The sequence below is a fragment of the Bombus fervidus genome, chromosome 10 (genome assembly GCF_041682495.2).
Source record: "Bombus fervidus isolate BK054 chromosome 10, iyBomFerv1, whole genome shotgun sequence".
Classification (NCBI taxonomy): Eukaryota; Metazoa; Arthropoda; class Insecta; order Hymenoptera; family Apidae; genus Bombus; species Bombus fervidus.
The window spans coordinates 13,166,857-13,189,594 of record NC_091526.1 but is presented as its reverse complement, the minus strand read 5'-3'; the positions used below and the strand labels follow the sequence as shown (position 1 = coordinate 13,189,594).

At 39.2% G+C, this 22,738-nt stretch overlaps 2 protein-coding genes across 2 annotated transcripts in view; one reads left to right on the top strand and one right to left on the bottom strand.

Annotated features, from left to right (window-relative positions):
- Window positions 1-7,498, top strand: part of LOC139991773 (potassium voltage-gated channel protein Shaw) — a 47,030-nt gene extending 39,532 nt beyond the window's left edge. The window contains exon 6 of the transcript XR_011800902.1: window positions 39-7,498. The gene's annotated coding sequence lies outside the window, so the exon portion shown is untranslated. The remainder of the gene's footprint in view (window positions 1-38) is intronic.
- Window positions 7,499-7,598: 100 nt separating this feature from the next.
- LOC139991774 (uncharacterized) lies at window positions 7,599-22,246 on the bottom strand. The gene is made up of 6 exons (XM_072012144.1): window positions 21,903-22,246; window positions 19,657-19,803; window positions 12,871-13,031; window positions 11,177-11,279; window positions 9,860-10,431; window positions 7,599-8,372 (listed from the first exon to the last, which is right to left on the bottom strand). The coding sequence occupies exons 1-6, from the start codon at window positions 22,147-22,149 to the stop codon at window positions 8,154-8,156; spliced, it is 1,449 nt and encodes a 482-aa protein (XP_071868245.1). The 5' UTR covers window positions 22,150-22,246; the 3' UTR covers window positions 7,599-8,153.
- Between the last annotated feature and the right edge of the window lie 492 nt (window positions 22,247-22,738).

Below are 22,738 nucleotides of genomic sequence, written 5' to 3'. Positions count from 1 at the left end.
AAGGAGTGAGAGAGCGAGAGAGAGAGAGTGAGAGAGAGAGAGAGAGAGAGAGAGAGGAAAAGAGTTGAAACGACGATATAAGCGGGGGATGGGGGACTGACAGGGTCAAGTGGAGAACGTGGCAAGCATATCAAGCGACCAATAATAAGGCGCACTTTGACTCCTTCGTGGACAGGACCAGGTGTTTGCAGGATTTATACGAGACTCGTGGGTCATCGGCAAACCGGACGAACAGAAAACCACGAACCAGAGAAACGTTTTTGAGAAACACGTTTGCGAACGTCGGGACGCGACTTTCATGCGCAAAGACGCGTGAAAGATCAAAGGAAGTCGAATATTTGCCCGCGAGCGAATCGTTCGAGCTGATTCTGATGCGATCAGCGAGGTTTGGTCGGAGAAACTGAATGCGAATGGAGTTTCGGGTGAATCGGAGGTGAAGTTGTTGGGGAGGAGAAATCGAGCAGAGAGTTGGGAGTTTTGTTTTTGTTGGCACTCGTGGACAGTTTTATGGTATCTAGAGAGAGTGCCGTAATTTAGAAGGGGGTTGAAAATGGTTGGCGAAAAGCCAGAAAAGGGAGGAAAGTGGAAGATGAAGAATAACTGCGATATCTGCGAGTATTGAGAAATTGAAAATCCAGGGAATAGAATATGGATGTGATTTTATGAATAATGACTTTTTAAACAATAACGAATTTTAATAAATAATGGGTTTATCGTTCGGAGGAGATTATATAGTGGTCGATATATACGCGTTAATGGTTGAAGTTAAATGCAGCGTGACAAGAACGAAACGGGAAAGGAAACTTTCGAGTGAATTTCTGCTTCGATTTATTCGACATTCGTAAGAATGATCAGAACGAAACGAAATAATTATTTATCAAATATCCAACAAAGAATATATTGTACAATGTCTCAAAGTTATATGCGAATACCTAATCGAGAAAATAATATCACTTTACTACTAGGTACTACTGCCAGAACCAAATATTAATCTCAAATACAAAATATTAACTACGTTAAAGTAAAGTTAATATTAAAAATATTAAAATACTAACCTCGTAAGCAGGAAGGAACAGTTATTAAATGGTATGGAACACAAAAAGAAAGTAATCCTACGGTACTACTAACTTTAGAAAGAAAAAAATAAATTATAATTTTTAATATGAAACGATGAAAATTCGATTATCGAGCTCCCACTGTGATACGAATCGGTGACACTGAAAATTTCGCGAATATTCGATCGTACAGCATCGGCTACTGGATAATTAACGACGTGTGTAGAAACGGACAGAATTCTATCGTACGAGCAACAATTTTTTTCGTTAAATCTGCCCCATGAACCGAAAACGTGATTAAATTCAGGCTCGATTCACTTCAGGAACCGTTTCTACGCGATTTGTCCGGAATTTTCCACTCGTTGGTCCGACGTTAATTAATTAGTGGCGAAAATTAAATGCGAGAGGAGTAAGAAGATACCATGACCTACCCAGATGTAACGTTTTTTGAAGTTGAGGTAAAATAGAGGATACAGTGCAGTGGAAAAATTAAAAGTCATCTAAGGGTAAAATTAATTATATTTTACTTTTATAGTAAAATACGAACTTACGCTCGAACCGTATACTAAATATTTAGTAATACATTAATAAATATCGTTTAACACGTTAGAACATTTATTGATTAAATTCGTATTTTTCCGAATACGACGGTTCGATCTTCTTTAAAGCACATCGCAATTAAACGTCTGCTTTTCAGTAGATACTTTTAATTTTAGATACCGCGAACTGATTTAATTGAATATCGATAATTTAGCAGTGGGTTGTTAGCGATGCTGAGAGCGTTCTTAAATCAGCAGGTGAAAACACGATTCGAATTAGTTGAACCGTAAGTCACTCGAATAGAATTTTCTTCGTTAGTTCAATGCACGTGAAACGACGATTTCAAGTTTCGAGGTGAGTTTAAGTTACCGCGGAAGACAAGGTGTACGATAAATCTCTTACACTTTCCTTTTAATCATTGCAAACTGTCTGCTGCAAAATACGATGTATAAGTGCAAGGCCTATAAATTAAAAAGCTATCGTTCATCGTAAAAATGATACGCTTCGTTCGATGAACAACGCAATTTTTCTTCAAAAAATAGTACCTCGATCAAAGAACGTGAAATTCGTATAATTTGTTTCTAAATCTGATTATCGACTCAAATATACGTATAAAAATTTGCAAGCAAGGCCTACTACCGTTAACACTAAGCATAGCGTGTAACTGTCCATATTTTTGACGGAACAGAATTGTTCTGGAAATCTTCTTATTGTCGCACCTCGTAAACTAAAAGGTTAGCACGAACTGTTTCGAGCCACGAATCTAACAAGTGGAACAACAGAAAATCTGCGACGGTAAATTACTGCTGTTCGAACGTGATACACGAACCGCAAAAGAAATCTTTCAGCCGTGTGACACGAATCACCGGTGATCAATCTTATCTGAAACCTCTATCTATCCGATCCCTTTACGAGTCCTACGTGCGTGGATTACGCGTTGGCCACTCGATTCGCCGTGAACAGATATAAAACGATACGTGACCTGTCGCCCGGACAGCTTGTACGACAATCCGCAAAGTATTCCCGATTTTATCTCTCTCCTTACACGCCCCTAGAGGAACGCGAAAGCCATAGATTATAGGCTGACGTTCTCTTCGCGCGAACGAGGCTTCGCGAATCCGATACATTGTTCCGTTGACGGCGAATAAATCAGATCGAGGATCGGAAAACAGGTTCGACGCCGCGACAGGATTTCCATCGGTTACTATCGAGTCGGGTGTAATTGATAGATTTCTAAACGAGGAAATCGGAGAAACAAAGCGTACGGTGGCGGCACGAGAGTCTTAACCCTCGCGTTATTAGCCGAGGATATGGGGTTGGTTAGGGAGAAATGGAAGGCGGGAGTTTGAGAAGCAGATTTCGAGAGAAATGGAAATTATGAGCCTCGGCTGGGTTAAGGTGAAGAGAAAGGTAGGAGTTTGGGCTTCGTTAAAGAGGAATGGGAAGTTGAAGTTTGGATTAAAGAGAAGTGGAAAATGGAAGTTTTGGTTGGATTAAAGAGCAGTGGAAAATGGAAGTTTTGGTTGGATTAAAGAACAGTGGAAAATAGAAGTTTGGACCGGATTAACAGAAAGTTGAAGGTGAAACTATAGATTGTTTTAATGGCAAGTGGAACATAAAAATTTGAGTTACGTTGAGTTACGCAAGTGGAAAACTAGAGTTTGGACTGTTAACGAGAAACGGGAACATCGGAGTTTGGAGTAAACAGAAGTAGACAATGAAAGTTCGAGCTGCGTGACAGGATCATGGAAAAATAATTTTAGATCGTTAATTTTATCTTGTTAGTAGATGAAGCTCCCATTGAAGCGAATGATAAAACCAATCGTTAATAATTGCAATTAAACGGTAAATTTCCTACAGTTCCAAAAACGCTGATCTCTATTCGATCTTGATAAAGGTAACGATATGACAAAGAGATGGCACGCATCGAAACGATTCTAAAAGTGAAACAAAAAGTTATAATGAGATCCTGTTCACCGTAAAATATCCAGTCATCGCTACATCGATGGAAAAGAAACCGGTTCGCGTTGTCATCCGTTCCAGTATTTAACCTGGTACTCGTTTGTTCAAGTCCGTTAAAAGGAAACGCAGCTTGAGTTAAATTTTGTTTTTGATAGTCGACTAGTGTGCAGGTATTATCCAAAGAAAAAGTGCTTCAAAATGTGCCGCGTGCAAACGAAGAACAGAATGACGGAAGCAATGGAAGAGCGTGAAAGAAAATACGAAGAAAAAGAGGGAAAAGGTCGACGAAAAAAAAAAAAAAAAAAGAAGAACAAAATGAAAGGAATTGTACGCGTTTGCGGATGTGCAGAAAGAAAATAAAAGGTATCTCTGCGAACGTATATATGTACGCGTGCAAACCGCTGTTGCCTGATATTAATAGTGAATCACAGCGATGGTACGCGTTGGCGAGGAAGATTTTCCAGGCGAATTGACGTTTTTCTCTTTAACACCGTTACTAATTGTCGCGGCAAAATTGTTCAAAGAAAATTGAAAAGCGAGAAAATGTATTACAGAAGAAACTACAGATGGAAAGAAAAATATGATCGTCCAGCGGCAGAATTTCGCGTAGAGACCAGTATCAATTTGCCTCTCGCGTGATACTACTTTTGTATAAAAGTTTATAAATTTGAAATTACCTCTCGACTTCTCGTCCAACGCAAATGAAATATTTAAAAGCCATATAAAAAGTATCTCGATTTAACTGATATTTGATAGTACGGAATTGTTACAAAGCGAATCATTATTTGAGTTTGCAATTAAAACGCGTTACCAGCATGAAATACCGAACCGGTTAATTTATCACGGTATATATGTATATATACTGGCATATTTAATTCCATTCAATCTTAGAAACAGCTCTCGTTATTACATTTTCTAATGCGATAAGTACCGACTGTTAACAAAGCATTTGTATTGTAATATATGCATTGTGTAAAAAGCAGAAATCAGGACACAGAAATAAATTATTTCTGTAATACGCTACAGTTACGATTACTATTCGAATTTATTTAACGTTGAACGTTGAACAGAAATACTCGTAAAGAATGAAAATCTAAGATGTTAAAGATAAAGTTTTAAGAGAATAGTTATAGTTTTTATGGAATTTTAAGAAATATCATGATATCGACGATAAAAGAAAATTTGAGTAGAATAACGGTGTTGCATTTAGAATAAAACCTGGTTTTATTACGTTCTCACGCATAGTGTCTTCTTTTTAGATTATTTATCTTAAATCAAGCGCAATTACATAATATGGCTGAAAGGGCATAAAAGTTCTGAATATCAGATCGATCGATGTGCGGTAAATAAAAAGTTAATATCCAAACATTTTCACTCGTTGATGTGTACTTGATCGCGATTCGCGTATAATAATGTAAGCAAAGGTTTGTCGTGAAAAAATGTCAAATGCTTTCAAATTTATGTCATAAATTTTAACATCATCTTGAAACTTGCAAATTGTTCTAATCGAATCGATAACTTCTCGTGCATTTATTTGTCTTAACGAATACATTTTGCTTTTTATTTCTCGTATTTTCTTTGGAAGGATTCAAACCAAACGATAATAATCTTAAGATTTCATGCACAATGTATCTACACAGTACTCTGAAGTAATGTTCGCCAGATAAAATATCTCGTTGCGTGGAAAAGGAAAATCATACTATTTTCGTAGTTAAACGTGAAACACGATATCTCGGACTTTTTCCTGAATATCTGAAATGTCCCCAAAAAGTTCTATTTTTCTGTTATCTAAGGTTCGTTCTCTTATTCGCAGTCTTCGCGTTAAAAGTCGCTGTAACCATAAAACGACAGAACATTGTGTTAAACGAGTAATAGATACATAAATATCGGACGCTTAGATCTACTACATCTCTTTCTCAAAAAGGTTACACTTTATTAAAATCAATGAACAAACGAACAGAAATGTATGATATAAATACCGAACATGCATACGTGCATTCACTCGTGCAACTAAATATGGATAGTAAACAAATTCAAACGAAGCCTATTCGATAAATATAACAGAGACCAAGGAACTAGAAAATAAATACGATTACAAGGCAAACGTTCGTTTAATAAACATACCAAACGGCGAACATTTATTGAACAAACACGCCACACTTCGAGTAGCTATTCAACGAATGAATCGCAGTATCGAACGTATACAACGTTTAAACAAATTTAATGGAAGATAAACATTCATCGAACGAGCCTGTAATGTAACTTCGAAAGATTACAAATCAATGTACCGAAGAGTTGGTCGTTCAACGCGCAAAACGATTCAATTATCACCGCATTAAATCAATATCTGGAAGGATAATTTGAAAAAGAGAAACAAAAAAAAAAAGACACGAAACATGCATTGAACGAAGCAAAATTAAAAAATCAGCTCACTGATCAAAGTTTATAGTTGCAACTACAAAACGATTCAATCCCTCTACCTCCATGAATCGATATCAGAAAGGATAATCCACGAAATGGAAGTACAGAAAGCACGAAATATCACGACGGATAAACTAGAATAAAACGAAGATAAAGATAGCACATCGTAACAAGAAACAATTCGCCGATTCTTCTAAATAGTATACATATCATGACGCTTTAAAGTAACTCGAGTACTTACTCTGTCAAAGAAAAAGAAAAAAAGAAAAAAAGAGAAGAAGGAGAAGAAAGTGACGGGAGAGCTTTTTTTCTTTTTGTTTCATTAAGCCAGACTTCCAAGGAAGAAGGATCAATTCAAGTTCCCGATAAGAGTAACTCATGACATAATAAAAGAAAGGAAAAAAAGAAAGGAAAGAAGAAAAAAAGGGGGGGAGAGGGGGAAAAAGGAGAAAGAAATGTACAGGAAAATCTTACTACGAGTTAGCACAGTACGGTATCAGGGGAGCGACATGTGCTGTATCCAAGGACTCTGTACAAAGAAGCATACACAAATACACACGCATACACACACATATCTAAATCATACTCACACGCACAGACCTACATATGCACACACGTTCGTTGACCACCGCCCTTTTACACGTTTTATCGGTCTTTTTGACTTTGTAGATAGTGGTACGACTTTTCTTACACATGCCAGACGACGTCGACGACCACCGGCCTCCGGAATACAGTTTTTGTCTACCGGACACCGGAAGTCATCGCCGTTCGATCACGATAATTGCTAATCTCGTTATTATTATTACTTATCATTACGGTTATATACATTTAAAGAAAAAGAAAAAAAAAAAAGAAGAAGAAGAAAAGGAAAGAACGGAGACGATGAAAAAAAGGTGATAGAGGACTAAATCGAGGAACATACATAGATACACGACGATGATGAGGAGCTCGTAACGTCACGCCGTGTTCTGGTCGGAGCATCGTTTCTTTCGAAATTCCGGCGTGACGTCACCTTCATTATTGTATTTAATAGCATTATAATTTATTCTTGTAATATCATTATCGTTATCGCTGCGATTCCCGTGATCATCGTCGGCCCCTTCCAACTGCCTAGTTCCAAGAGGGTGGAAACGCATTTCTCTCCCGGCGTTTAGAAACACGAGGACCGATGAAATAATAAATTACTTTAGAGAAACGTAATACAAATGGGGGTATTTCCGCTTCAAGGACTCCAAGGGAGGGTGGACTCAAATTGCGTTTGCGATTTGGACTGTTGGCGTGATGTGGCCGACGATCGTGACGCGTGATCGAGAGAGAGCGTGAGAGAGAGCGAAAGAGAAAAAGAGCGAGAGGGAGAGAGAGAGAGAGAGAGAGAGAGAGAGAGAGAATAGAGGCGAAAATGGAAACAAATTGAAAAAATGAAAAAGCGAATTATATATCTATTATTGTATCGAGAGTTGTGCGCTGCGTTTGCGATTTAAGCTAGTTCGTTTGTAAATAAAGACTATTTAACTCTTTGATATCGGTGTCTGTCGATCATTCCGAAACGATGTACATTTCTGTCTATGGTTCTCTTTAATCCTCTATAACCGTATTATAAGTATTATAATCAGTGTTTGATACGCTTGCGACAGACGAAGGTTGCAGCGGACGAAATTACATTTTGAAAACGCGGTCTGATGAATATAGATATCCCAAGTTACCTACGGCGTTATAGAGGGTTAGAACGACTGCTGTCCTTGTAGGATATCTTGGTGGAAAAGCGAGGAAACCAGGATGACGGTGGATGAAGAACGCTGGATGGGGTCTCAGAATCTTAATTGGCCATTTCTGCGAGAAGCTGCTAGATATTTGGGTTTATAATTGGAGTAGTCGGCCCACGAATCTTTTGATCCTCTTATATTTTTGCTCACAGCGGGAGGTATCTACTTTAATTTCAACGGCTTGCGACGTTTTCTTTTCGCGATGCGTATAAACGTACGAGTGGCCGAATTATGAGACACGTTTCTCCCGTTTCTAAATTAAAAAATTTAATTCCGTAGGAAATCCCGACCGACATAGCTAGATAGCAAACATCGAATCGTCCTCTTCAAATATTAATCTTTGGATACCACGTGAATTCTCAACTTGTGTCACACCCCGTACGTCTCGACTCGTTTCTCGCTCCAAGGCCATTCAGACAACGCAGGGTAGTTGCTCGTACACGAGACACATGCCAATATTGTCCTCGAGAGTGGTTCCCGTGTCCTGTCCAGGACCGAAAGCCACCCTAATACGAAAGGGCGTTGCCCAGGTCTCCACGCGGCAGTTGCCTTCTTCGTCCAGCTCGTTTCGATCGCACAGGGAGTTGCCGCAGCGTTCAAGGTTGCAAACTCCGGCCTCGTTGTTGCCAGGCTGCAATAGGGAAATTCGTTGAAACGCGTCAGCAAGAGTCTGGCGTACGACGACGTGGATGTCTACTTGGTCGAAGAAGAAAAGGTTAGTCGAAACTCTACGGAAATTTAATCTTTAATTATCAGCATATTTTGTTCATTTTCTTTCCTTTCCTCCTTTGTTGCATATTCTACCTATGTAGAATACAACAGCGAAGAAAATTTGTTACACTCTGAATCTCTATAGTTATATGTTGTTAATTTTTAATTACTTAAAATTATGATTTTTTTTTTCAAGCATCTTTTTAGAGGCTCTTGCGACATAAGCACGCGTGAATAATATTTACGACGAGAAACGACGTTTCCCATTTTTCACACGCATTTTTAGACACGCGAGGCGTAATTTTTCGCATTGCAGTGCTTACACGAGCTCGCATTGTGCCCGTCAGGGCTTTGCTCGTGTTTGTGAGAAATGAACGAAATTAAGAAAGAAAAACAGTATTTCCTATTTCTCTTGTCCTCATCGTGAAAAATTCTCTTCGTAATTTAGATTCTAATGCGAATAATTAAAACAATTGGCATAATTGTAAATAGCAAAGTAGTTAATTTGCAGTCACACAAGTTACAGTCACGTAATTAAAAACATCGTAAATCTTTCACTTTCAAACATTTTTTACCACAGTTTTTTTCGTGAGATTTAACTAGGTAGCTGATCCATAATTCGTGACTAAAATAAATTTCTCCCAGCAACATTTTGCAGCGTTCATTGTTGCATAGTAACAGTTTAGAACTACAAGACCAGCTGAACATGGAATCCGTAAAAAAAAAAAAACGCGCTTCTCGTATTAACAAGGTAGTTGCATGCCCGTGTTTGCAACATGTTAGAAACTTTTTAATCGTCCAATGGTTTTCCTTATAACTACTTGCAAAACTTTGTTACGTTCGCTCGAGCAAAAGTATCACGCGCATCACAAAATCAATTAAACATATTTTATAGTGTCAGTTCGTATTGGTATCTAGTAAACTTAAGATTGTTAAGACAAGTTCCAGTTAGAACAATCGATGTTCCTTCCAAAGAACAAAGACCACGGAACTTTCGGTCAATTTAATACTTCTCGTGTGAATTATTCATGTCATAAATTCAAGTAACTTTCAAATAGCAAGAAACAGTGACAAATCGGCCGTAAAGACAAACGATAAATCGCAACACCGAGCGAAACAACTTCAACAAGTACCGTTTCAGACCGCCATTACCATAATCGTAAAACTGCAAAATTCGATAGTATAATCCACCGTAGTATCCGAGTCCTTTGCATACTATACACGTTATGCTATATATACGATTTACCAAACCAAAGAAACAATCGAGCCACGATAAAAGTCAGCGAAACGATCTACCAAAGGTGTCGACCTACCAAAACCGAGAACCGACCTTCGAGAAGTCTCGAGCTAATCAAATCCACCATCCCATCGACAGTCGGCCTTCGCGAACAAACTAAAAAACATTACCGTGATAAATTCCTCGAAATCGCAGGGGATGAGCACTCTGTCTCGACAACGTTCCTGTCCATAAACCGCTCCATTCGACGAACCGACTTCTTGTTCCATGGTATTGCTCGTGTTCATAGAGGTTCCAGCTTCTTCCATCGGATTCGATCCAGATCCCTCGATATCCGTCCCATTCGTAGATCCGACGGTCGTATTAGAAGTAGTCGAGTTCGCGTTAGGACCCTCGTCGATCGACGACCCGTTCCAATTTGTATTGTTCGTCAATAGCATCCTAGGAGGGCCGATTCGAAAGGAATCGGGTGAACAGGGCGTATAAGAGATTCCGCACATCTCTCTCTCTCGATGAATACACATTAGATAGTCTTGATCGGCCAGATATCTTCCGTTTGACAAGAAGTTGAAGGTTTTTAAGGTGCCGTTGGAACCTTGGAAGTATTGGAGGCAACCGGTAGGTGCACGCTGCGCGAAACATAACTGGACGAGCCTCATCTCCCACATTCTCGATCGAAGATTGCTAGGTAATCGGAAGTCCAGTGTCAGGGACTGATCGTCCCCGTCGAAGTCTATGTATACTGGACAAAAAGGAAAAAGAACGAGTCTACAAACGATTGTCTTGCTTCCAAAGAGCTTTGTATCGGAGAAGATGGATCGATTGCTTAACGAAACTTAGTCAGGTCTTTCTAACGATATCGAGGGAAACTCATCGGATGGAAAGTATCGTCTTCCAGCGTACGATATCTACTCTTTTTTCGTACGTACAGCTACAGTTTTGCAGACGAGATTGATTGTCCGACGTAGTTCGGTGGAAATGCGATATCAGCGAGATTTTAATCGTGGTGGATTCCCCGCAAAGATTAATTACGCGAATTTAATTTATTAATCTGAAAGCGTTTGATACAAACTACCATCGAGCAATTAAGATTTTTCATTCGATCGATCGATTAGTCTCCGATACAAATGCGTAAAGATAGAGGAGAGTATAAAGACGTTGATCGCGTGACGATATTTAATTTTTCCAGTGAAATTCTTTTTCTATCGCCGACTTGGAGATATGAAAGTTATAGAGCTCCGCCTCGTTGCGTGAAATGCCCTGTATATCGCATAATGCATCCAAAGAATGGTATAAATTCTTCTCGCATAAAATAATTAATTAAAATTGACCTTAATAAAATTGACCGTACGACTTATTTGAATATCTCTGAAACTCTTTTCACCGAGAAAACGAGGAAAGAAATAAATAAAAGCGAAGATCGAAGCGCGAGATTGGAGCGCGAAATGAAAAGTTTTAACACAAAGCACAAAGGAACTCTTACTTACGATGCTGACCGCTGTTCCAGCCGCACATTTGAAACACGTTCTTGCCATTTCTGATTTCCATGATATCTTCGTCACATACGCCAGTCCTGGGGTTGGGTTGACCCTACAACGATCGATAAGTCTCTTGAATGAACAAGTCGTGCGGTAAATTGCGGTCGATTTTTATCAGCCGATCAGCATACGCGCGTATAGCGTGCTATTCGAATACTCGAATCAGCCAGTACATCGTGGCCGTCTTTGGTCCGCCATCTCCATCGGTGGATCCAACCATTCGAAACAAATTAATCGTCCTCCATAAATTTTTCCATCCGAGTATTTCCAATCTTGTTAAATAATTCGTTTCGTTTCATACATTTTCCCACGGGCATCTCGTTTGTCGTAATAATTATCCGCGAAATATTCCAATGAAACTTTTGCTACTTCCGTTAATCGATCGCAGTAAAGTAATGATGGAATACTACGCATTTATCTTTTTGAGAAAACAGAAACAGTTAATAAAGCTAGCCAGATAATAGCTAATTCAAATTTCATCGCTTCTCCTATGATTTCCTGTTAATAAGTTCTTATACGAACGAGGAAGTGGTGCGATACACTCGCTTCAACTGGTTATTACAACACTATGTCGAAAAGAATGTAAAGTTCAAATCGCGCAAGCCGCTACGCTGGTACACGGTGAAGCTACGATGGTGTCATTAACCCTCGGGAAACACAGCGCAACCACCACGTACTACCAACGTACAATTATACTCTTTGCAATCTTAATTTTAATCTTCTGTATCGTACATTTTGTCTGGGAGCTTCAGTAAAATAACATACCCTCATGCTATAAATCTAAATTACAAAGTAAAATTCTTCTGTACAATACTCGTTGTTTCTTTTAAATGTGCGTTATAATTTTATTGCGTGATCGCGACACCTCTATCCTAATAAATACAGTTCACGTTTCGATATTTCAAAATTATTCGAACGAGCCATTATCCTGCTAAATCATTTAACAATCAAGGTAAAAACTCGTCCCATTTCGGCTACACGGGAATGTTTCCATCGTCGAGATTACCACGCGAAACACATACTACAGCCGTAATCGGCATCAGCATAAAACATAGCGCATCTCGACTGGCAAAGCATAAAAGAAGCGACGGTCTCTCGAAACGATAGCTTCACCCTTAAATAACGTGAAGTTTTAAAAAATTCATCCTCTCTCTCTCTCTCTCTCTCTCTCTCTCTCTCTCTCTCTCTCCGTCGACCTCCATCCTGTCTCGCCGTCGACGGTTGCCCGGTTAATTTAAAACGTGGTAATCTTACACGTCAACGTGGATGAATTTTACAAGCGTGCCTAGATCCCCTGGAGACACTCATAAATGTCAACGGAGGGACACTAGCTGGAACAGGGGAAACGTAGATATATATTCGGGTTATTGAACTTTTGCTTGCGTTCTCAATTATGGGTCAATAGTAGCACACGCCACCGTTCCTGTGGAAGTCGTGCTGCGTGTCCTGGCACTCCAATAGGTTAGCTTTTTGACACGAACCAACAACGATATCCAAGGGTGCGAGGCGTAGCGGAGAGAGACAGAGGTTGTCGTGTACAGTAGGAAACCGTGCATAGTGGGGTGAGATCGTAAATGCGTAGTATTCCAGGGGTTAATATGCCGTTAGTGGAGCAAAGAATGACAAAGAACTGCGTGGCTTACTATGTTGAAATGGACGAAATCGATCCTGAGCTGGCTGACCTGCCTATTGATCTTCTGCACGACCACTGAACATTTCATGGGCCAGTCAATGAGGTTGGGGAAACCAGGGCTGATCACGTAGGTCAGATTATTCTGCACCTTCTGCCCGCAAGTTGTCGTGACTTGTGACAGGGGAAAAAAGAAAGAAATGAATAAATAGCAAGGGGGAAAGACGAACGGAGGAACGAAGAAAGCAATGGTTGGAGAAAGAGAGCGAATCGCACGAAGGTGGAATCGGCCAAATAGCGGATATACACCGACAGCCAAGCTCTATTTCTATGCGCACGATCGAACTTGGTGCAGCATAAAGTATCTGTTGTACATTGTGTATATCGATTTGAAAATATTGATCGGCTTTTCGCTGTGTTACATAGCCGGAAAACAACGAATTCGAGTGCGTTCGTGCGGTCAGAAACATTGTGTTCTCGTACGATGCGTTGACAACGATTCTTTCATTCTCTACTTCTGCCGTGCCATTTTTTAATCGCTTTCGTACCAGGTGAATCGTCGAATTCGCTGGTGACAGCAATTGGCAAAGATTCGGAGGTAACGACGGTGAGCAAATAAATTCGTCGATTTCGACCGCTTACTTAGAATTCGATCTCTCTTTGTTTGAAAGAAACAATACATAATCGGTAGAAACCAAAGGAAATAAAAACGGACACGTGAATGATATTTTCTAGGATAATGTACTATTCTTAACGATTTAATTAGGGATGTTTTTTATTCTTTGATACTATAAATAATTTTCCTAAAAAAAAAAAAAAAAAATGTAAAGATTTTACGGTGAACAGATACGCTGGTATTTTTACTGCCATAAAGATTCTGCTTGATAACGGGAAAAAGCAGTTACTATACTCCCACAACAGGGAAACTGTGATAACGGTACACGAATGAATTATGACGCGAGGTACGATACGCGGTACCTGTTTACGTGCGAAACAGGATATAAATTAATGCCAAGTAAGCAGCCGAAACTCGTATGTGGATCAACGGCTGTAGCGGGAAATCGAATAACAGGTATCGGGCATTTTTCCAATCTCTTCATACGCGAGTACGTCGAGAACGACAGGTACAAGATACGCGATGTTCGTATCCTGCTCTGCCTGCAACGCGAAATATCTTGATCCTACTGCCTGACTACTGAAAAAAGTAAAAATGGTTAATCAACCTTGGTCCTACTTTTGGCTGATTATACCGTCGTAAATAATTCGCGAAGCAGTGAAATTTCGAGTTGAACAAATATGGAATTTAATATTTATCCAATTTATTAATTTGTTATTAATACAAATACAATTTACTAATTTATTATTAATACAAATACAATTTACTAATTTATTATCAATTTAATTAAATATCTTTTCAAACGTTATACACTTAGCGACATTTAAGAAAAGCATTCGTTTAAAATCTTGTAAAATGTAATTTATCGCGTTCTACGGTACTTCGAATTTGTAAATTGAACTTTCAATAGGCTTACAGAACGAGCATACACGGTAAAATAGTAAATTTCATTCGCGTGAGAAAAAAAGCTTTACGCGATAGACTTTTAACGTTACCGAATGTGCTTGCACCGTGGAAATATTCGAGCTGCATCGATTTAAGCACCGTTAAATTGAAATAAATGAAAATCCAGAATCCAACATGGGAAAATTATTGTAGCGTGGAACAAATACGATACAGATTATAAAAATAAGTAATAAACTGAGAAAACGAATATTCATTAAATAGAAGAGGAAAATTGAAAGACGTAAAAATAAAAATTATTCGTTTCTCGCCACTTCCATTTCAAACAAATTGATATTTTTCATTGCCCTTTTACTCGCGCGTTTCATCATTTTTCAGAAAGCTATCTAAAAAAGCGATCGTTCAAAAATTAAAAGCAAGCATTTACGGAAAATATCGACAAAGAAAGAAGAAAGGCTACGAAAGAAATTCTTTATTCTCAAAGAGGAAACTATTTCTCGATATAGATATCTCCAAAAAATATTTTTGGATGGACGAAGCAGTCGTGTAATTAAGATTTAATCCGTACGATGAATATGATATTCATCGGAAGAGTTTCGTGGTTCGAAAACCACTCGCCGAGAATTACAGCAGGTCATTCCAAGAAAGTTCGAAATTCCAGCAAACTATTTTTGAGGAGGAGGATTATTAATCGCGGTGTGACGGTCTCGTAAGCGGTCCCAAGCCCCGATAATGAGTTCTCATTCAGCCATTCAGCGGTCGTTTTGGAGTCACGGTGGTTCTATTCAGCTGGCTGCAACCCCGAGGAAACGGTTACCAGTTTCGCGCAGACGTTTCTCGCCCTTCTTCTCTCTCGGAAAACAACCAGTGGACAATCTTGAAAAATTTACGGAGCGGTGTCTCTGTGATCGAACGATGTCTCGTTAAACTCTTAAGAACCTGACCGTTTTATTATTTGTATTCTTTCGTTTCATTAGTTGCCTCATTTTTTGTTTCTTCTTTGGTCCTTCTTTTCTTATATATTTTATATATACATTGTGTATATAAGAGAACAGTGGAATTATTACGAACAATAAAATTAAGAAGCGGAATCGGTGGAACTTGTAAGAGAGGCGATAAAGTTAAGAGCGTAATTGAATTGTACAGAGACGTTTGTAGGAAATACTTTGTTGGGATGAAAGGAGAGCTTGGACGTAGAGATTTCTCGTAATTATAATGGCACTAATTCTCGTTAAAAGTCAGTAATTAGATCAAAATTCATATATTATAAACCATATAACTACGAAGTTTATTTCGTTGCGATGTACAACAGAGTTTCTTCGAAGCATTCGATTTTCTAAAACAAGACGTTATATCAAAATAACGCGGCGAGAGTCTTTTATTTTCAATTATAATATTCTAATCTAAAACCGCTTCTAGCGGATATGTCCTGAAACACACGAGACTTGCAGATCAAGAACTGCCTATCTGGTAATCAAGGCCACGGCATTCGGAAACTGATCGAGGGTACGTACTCGTTTCTACGCAACATATTCCATAGGCATCGCTCGATGTAAAACAGTTACTCCGATGGTGAAGACGTTAGTGATCGAACTGGTTGAAAAGCGACAATTCCCGAACGAACTGTTCTCCGACCGCTAGGATAATTTCTTTCTCGCGTTAGGTCGATTTACAAAGACATAAAATTGAAGAACATCGAGATTTAGTGGAAAGATCGTATCGTCGAGCTATGTTTCTTACGTAGAATCGTTAATGGACGGCATACTATCCGAGATATAGGATTTCCAAACTGTTTTAAAATATTCTGGCTGTTCTACCTTGACCGTTAGAAGATGATAAGGAAAGTTTATCAATTATCTATTTTACCGCTGGCTGCAATTTTATCTTTACGCGATCAATTTAAACGTGCTTTCGATAAATATAAATACCATAAGTAATACAGCAGAGAAATATTCAGATTGCGGGAGAATTTCATGAACCGAAATTGATGTAAGTACGTTAATATATTCGATGACCGAAAATAAATTTCATAGACCGAGCACGGAGGATTTGGAATGCGCTGGGAACTTATGAATATTTATACAAGCTTGAGAAATTCGGGGTCGGGATGTCATTTGGGCGAGAACCTTCCTCACTCGACTACAGTATTTCTATATTATTCTGTTTTTCTTCTCTTGGAACGATCGTATCATGTTAGATGGATATATCGTTAAATATTTTAATATCGTGAAAATATTTATATACAGTTTTGTAATATCGAAGCTATTTATTCCCTTCGATATACTATTCCGCTGTTTAAAATTGAAAACAAAGCACGAACAGACTCTAGTTATCGAATGTCTGAGCGATATTATTCGATATCACGATGCAGCGATCTTCGAAAACATTCAAATTTTCAGGTCACCGAAGTTCCCTCGTCGAGCTCGATTTAAAATCAATATATCACGGTCTACAAGACGATACGAACTACCACTCGCAAGCATTTAATACGCTTCGAACACGTCGGTTATATTAATATAAAAACAAGAACGATTCTTAATGGAAGAACGATTCGATAATTTATCACGGTATCGTAGAAAGAAATAGAGTGACCGAGTCGTATGATTGAACGAAAAAAAAAAAAAAAAAGTTTCAAAGTGTTTTGCATGACACGCGTAACGTCAATTGTGATGTAAATTATAAAGAAATGTTTACAGTAAGTTGTCGTATATTTTCGCGAATCGCGAGCATGTAACGAGGTTTGCATAGGATGCGGCGCGAGGTATCCAAAAGGTTTTCCTTCCGTATCCGACACAATATCGTCAACGAAACACATCATGTACGCAACAAGAAGACTCTATACGGTTATCAAGTTATCCTGAAAGTAAGCACGTGCACACAATAAAAGAAGTATTGGCGCTTGTTTCACGAGTTTGCTCACGTATCACGTTCTCCTCTAAACGAGCAGTCGCTCTTCCGTAAAACGCTATACACATTTGATACGCGAGTCGCCGAGCGATCGATCTGAATTCCATCAAACTGATACCGAATAATATATGCGATATATGTATAGCGTAAATATAAAAACACACCTGCGCGTTTCTAGTAATTGCAAACACGAAACGTCGCTGCAACGACTATTGCGTTATTCGAGAATTCCCTCGTCTTACCGATCGTGTCTGCCTTGATTAATTCAGGTACCGTGGTGGTTCGATTTAAAATCCGATTCCTCGCCGGAATAAAACTCGCAAGGTTCCGAGCGAACAGCTCGAGCGAGAACTACTTGTTTGTAGCTCTGGTAATCTCTATGAAAGTACGAGAAATAGACGAGAGAGAGGGAAAGAGAGAAGAACGCGAGTTTCCTTCTCGCAACAGGATCTTAACGGGTAATCGCGCGACGCCTTCGAAGGCGATGATCGAAAAAGAAATTGAAAAGATTCGACGAAACGCGAAGGCGACTTGTTATGTGGGTCGCGCGACCGAGATGGCAACCAATTAAATAACTGTATAACTTGTGTTGTACGTTCTTCCTTGGCACGCGAGCTCGTAACAAGTGTTTCTCTCGTTCTTCCAGTTTCTCTCGCGCACTCTTTCACCTGTTTCTTTCCTCTGCGCGCTCGGAAACGGAGGCGCACGTTCCTCGAGATCGTTCCTTCGGACGTGCACGCGGTCTCCGTGATACCGTTAGCTAAAACCGCCGCGCGATCTAACCGAATTGTCGACGACGACGACCTTCGAAACCCGAGAGCAACCCGATTAATCTGGAAGGAATGGGACCTTTACAGAGGTACTTGTTGAGGGAATCTGCGGATAAACACCGAGTAATCCGTTGACATCGGTGTAATTAATTGGATGTCGCTTTAGTTACATGGCTCGCGTTATACCGCGTGATAGATAGGAATATTTAACCTTTCGTTGCGACGCGCGACTTACAAGCACCTAGACGATCGGTATCATTTCTGCGATATCGTTAAAGAACGTCGCTCTCTATGAGAAAATTTAATTGAACGCGTTCGAAGGTTATAGAGTTATTTATGCAGAAAACGAATGAATTTCTTCGAAATCGAGAACACAATTTTTCCGCTCCAGCTTTTTTAACGCTTGACGCGAAGCAACGATAATTCAAGCGATTTAGTGAAAATTATCAGATCCTTTTTATCAACAGCGGTATTAAATAATAGGATTAAAATCACATATCCCGTCCAACGACGTGCGAAAACGTCGCGTCGCGTTTATCAATTTCCTTCCCCTCGAGAAAACCATCTTCCCTGTCCTTTTTTTATCGCAAATTACGCTACATTTCGTGTTTATATATCATGACGAAAGTTTCCAACCTGAAAGTGGTTAAAATCTTTAAGCAAGTTCGGTTTATCGATGTTAATAGAAGAGCGCATCGCGTGGTAAAGTTTCGTGCACGATATCCGTGAAATGTTCATGCAAAACGAGTAAGAAACGCGTAAGTGCTTTCATATCGAAGACCGAGCAATTTACGATCGACAGAATACGACGTGGATGGAAACAAACGGCGTAAATCGGATGTATATCGTTTTTACACAGAGTCGAGTCCACGTAATCGTATTGAAAAATCTGTACCGAGAATTACGTCGCGTGTTGCTCAGTCGCACGCGTAACGGGACTTACGAATGTTAAAATGTAGCCGAGATTAAAATTCAGTCGCCACGGTTTACGCATGGGAAATGTACCAATCGCTTTTCTAGTAAATCGACGATACGACGCCGTTATTAACATTTTCTTGTCGGATTAACGGAAGAATCTAAGAGCTGTCACGATGAACATTGTCCGTAGAAAATGTCAGAGAAAAATCTTAGAAAATCTTAGCCTAGAGAATGTTTTCATCGAATATAGATTTAATTACTCTCGTTCGAATACCCAAGTTTGTATATTCTCGAGAACAGGACAGGCCTTTCATCCGTTGAAACTCTTAAAAAGAGAAATACGTACAAGTATCTCCGCTTTAAAATTTAGCGATGTACCCTGGACGCGTATCAAGGGTGCGCTGAAAAATGACGTCGTGTATAAAAAAGCAAGAGGAAAATAATATACAAAAAGGCAACGAGTCGTAGGGGATGAAGAGAAAAAGAAATTAATTGCACGGGGGAGCAACGATCGTATCGACAAATTAGCAGTCACGGGGAACGAGCGCAAATCCCCGGAAATTTAAACGCGTTCACGCACCGATCCTGTATTTCCCGGCTATAAAACTTCTACCACGCGAAATTTATGAAACGTTCGCACACTGGGTGAACCGGGAATAACAGGTTATAGCTTGCAGGTACTTACATATGCAGCATACGCCGAAACCGGGAACGCACCGTCCATTCGACTTTCCTTGTCGAATGCGACACTCATACTCTTTCATCCATATGCCCCGTCGTCCGTCCTGCGATTGGCACTCCTGTGGCACTGGGGTGGGAAAGAAGTTGAGAACTACGAGGGGGTTACAAACGAAAAGTCGAGCAAGATAACGAAACCGAGATAGCAAACCGCAAACTGGAGGAACACTGTCGGTAACGGGATAATAACACGGTCAGCTACGAGACTCGAGCGAGATTTTCATATTTCTGACGAGAGAGTAGAAGAAAAATGAATGCCAGCGAACGAAGTAATTACGAACATACGATTAGTCCTTTCGGCGCTATGGCTGTGCATGTACAATCACGCAGGTACCTTTTTCTCTTTTCTTCTTTCTTTTTTTTTTTTTTTTTTTTGTTACGTATATGCTATTTAATATTATTTTTGACATTAAGTTAGTTATATTTAAGAATTTGATGAAGTTTTTTAGTTCGTCTATACGAAAGTTCTATCTGAGCCAAATGGATATCGGTTTATTGTCTAGTGAGTAAAGCGTGATCGATTTTTAGTCTAGAAAATCTGTTACTTGTCGAAATTTTATAGTTAATTCGATAATACGGAGGGGCTGTAATATACGAAGAGACTAAGTTATTCCACCATGCCACTCGCTTCGTCATCAGGATCTTTAGTACGCGATTGGTTAAATCTTCGTAGCGATGATTATTCGTGAAAAAACGTTAGGAAGATCTACACCAATGCTACCCCAGTTTACGGTACGTACAAAAGAAACTGGTTCGCCAGTGTTGAACCGTGTTTCTTTCGTCCTTGCAATCTGAAGAAAGTATAGCGATGATAGGGAAAGAATGGAAGGAAGAAGAAAATAGAACGCTGGAAAGAAAGATCTGCTTTTTTAACCCATTCGCTACAGCTGTCTCTGCGGGAAAGCAGTCGCGCGATATACGTCTGTACGAAGTTTATACGTAGAACGTGAGAAAAGTTACTTTTATTTCCTGAAATTTTAAGCAATTCCAAAAATTTTCTTTCGATATCTTTTTCTGCTTTCTCGCGCATTAATAACCCCTTCAGACGAGCGTTCGAGTATTACGTTAAGTATTTCATCACGAACAGTGGTGATTTAACGCGAACAAGAAACCTTTCCTCCGCGGTACATTTGTAATTCATGAATATTGTAATTAACGTTATACAGGTATCACACCTACGCGTGGACTGTGCGACTCGACATTCGAATAGAGACGCATTTTGTTCAGAGTCGGAGCAATCAACGCACGATGATGAACACGCAATTACCGCAGTAATTAATTCGTCGGTCTTTGGTTTCTCCGCGGTGGAAGGACTATCGAGTTACTCTTACTTATCGTTACTGATTGCCAATTAACGCTTTGCGGGCTACACTCATAGGAATTTGCATAAGTAGTGGGATTTGCGGACTAGAATTTGACGAAATGTACGGGATAATCGGTAAAGGCTAGTATCATCGAATTGATTTGTTCGATAAGAAATATAATTCTGTTAAATATTTCGTGTATTAAAGATCAAAGATCCCTGTGAATATTTAACTAGTCGGGCATCGAGAAAATATTTTAATTCAAATATTAAATTTACACGTAATATTTCACGTTAATTTGTTCTGTTCCTGCTTAATAACTCTGAATATTTTAGCTATGATTATGATCATTACAGAGCAAGTGATAACTAATTTACTTATAAATATCAAAGGTGATTTTAATGATAATATTATACGCTGTATGTATGTATTTTAATCGTCGTTGGATTAATTTTGAAGCGACCAGCGAATACATATTTAATCTCTACAAATAGAAACTAGAATAAAAGCTACATCTATCTCGACGATCAAATTTTGAATGCTATTATTGTAATTTAAATGTGACGAATAAGAAATTATATTGAAAACGAGTAAAGAAAACGAGAAAGAAAGAAATTCGAGCGACGAATTAACTCGCTCGCGATCATTAACCGGTTAACGGATTCGTTCTATTCGTAATTTTGAGAAAATTCGTCATCGTGCACCACGATAGAATGCCATCTCATTCCAAAAAAAAAAAAAAGAAAAAAAAGAAAAAAGAAAAACAGCTCCGTAGGTGGCGTAGGGCTGGAGGAAACACAAATTCCGGTGCAAACACAGGACGTAGCGTTGGTCCGAGAACGTCTTGGTGGACACAAAAGAAACACGAAACGGCACTCCGAGAACTTACCCCTCCAGAATCGGTTTCCGAACAAATTGAATTCATCCGAAAGTTTCTCATCGGTTTGGGTCTGCCAGGAATCCAAGCCCAAGAACAGCAATTGCTGCGTGTTCGATGGAAAAACGATCAGAGTGCAAACACTGGATGACAACCACGACAAAACACTCCACTGTGCTTGCGACGCGAACGCGACGTTTGCGAGTAAAATCAGTGGAAGAGAATAGATCGCGAAGCATCTGAGGATCATGTTCGACATCGGGGAGCGCGCATTCGCGCGTCTCGCAACAAGGATACTTTCAAAAGTACATCAGCGGAAGACGATGACCGACTGACTGGCCTTATAACAAGCTGCTCAGGCACGGCGATACGTGTTGGGCCCCTTCTGCTACGGTTACTATTTATACGTTTACCGCTACCGGTTCCTTTAATCGCGAACATCCTCTACAACACACCGGATCTCATCGATTTATCTCGATTAGATCGATTTAAGTATTTACCTACCTTCGAATATAATATCCGCCTGATATTAGATTAACCTATTTTTCTGTCATACTTAGTATGAATTTAACTGGGATTTTTTTTTTTTTTTTTTTTTTTAATTAATTAATTCCAGTTTGCAAAGCAAATGACGAAGCGCCATTTTTCCAAACTTTTCTAATTTTAATCAGGAAAGATACACTCCAGCCGGCCCGGTAAATCATAAAACTTATTACTAACGTCTTTCCAGGAACTGGATATTCTTCTAATTTGTTCTACCATTTCCTTTCAATTTATTTTTAATTCCTTCCATTAACCAAGGCATCCTAATTAGGATGTTTCTTCAAAGTTTTTCAATCTCCTTCGGA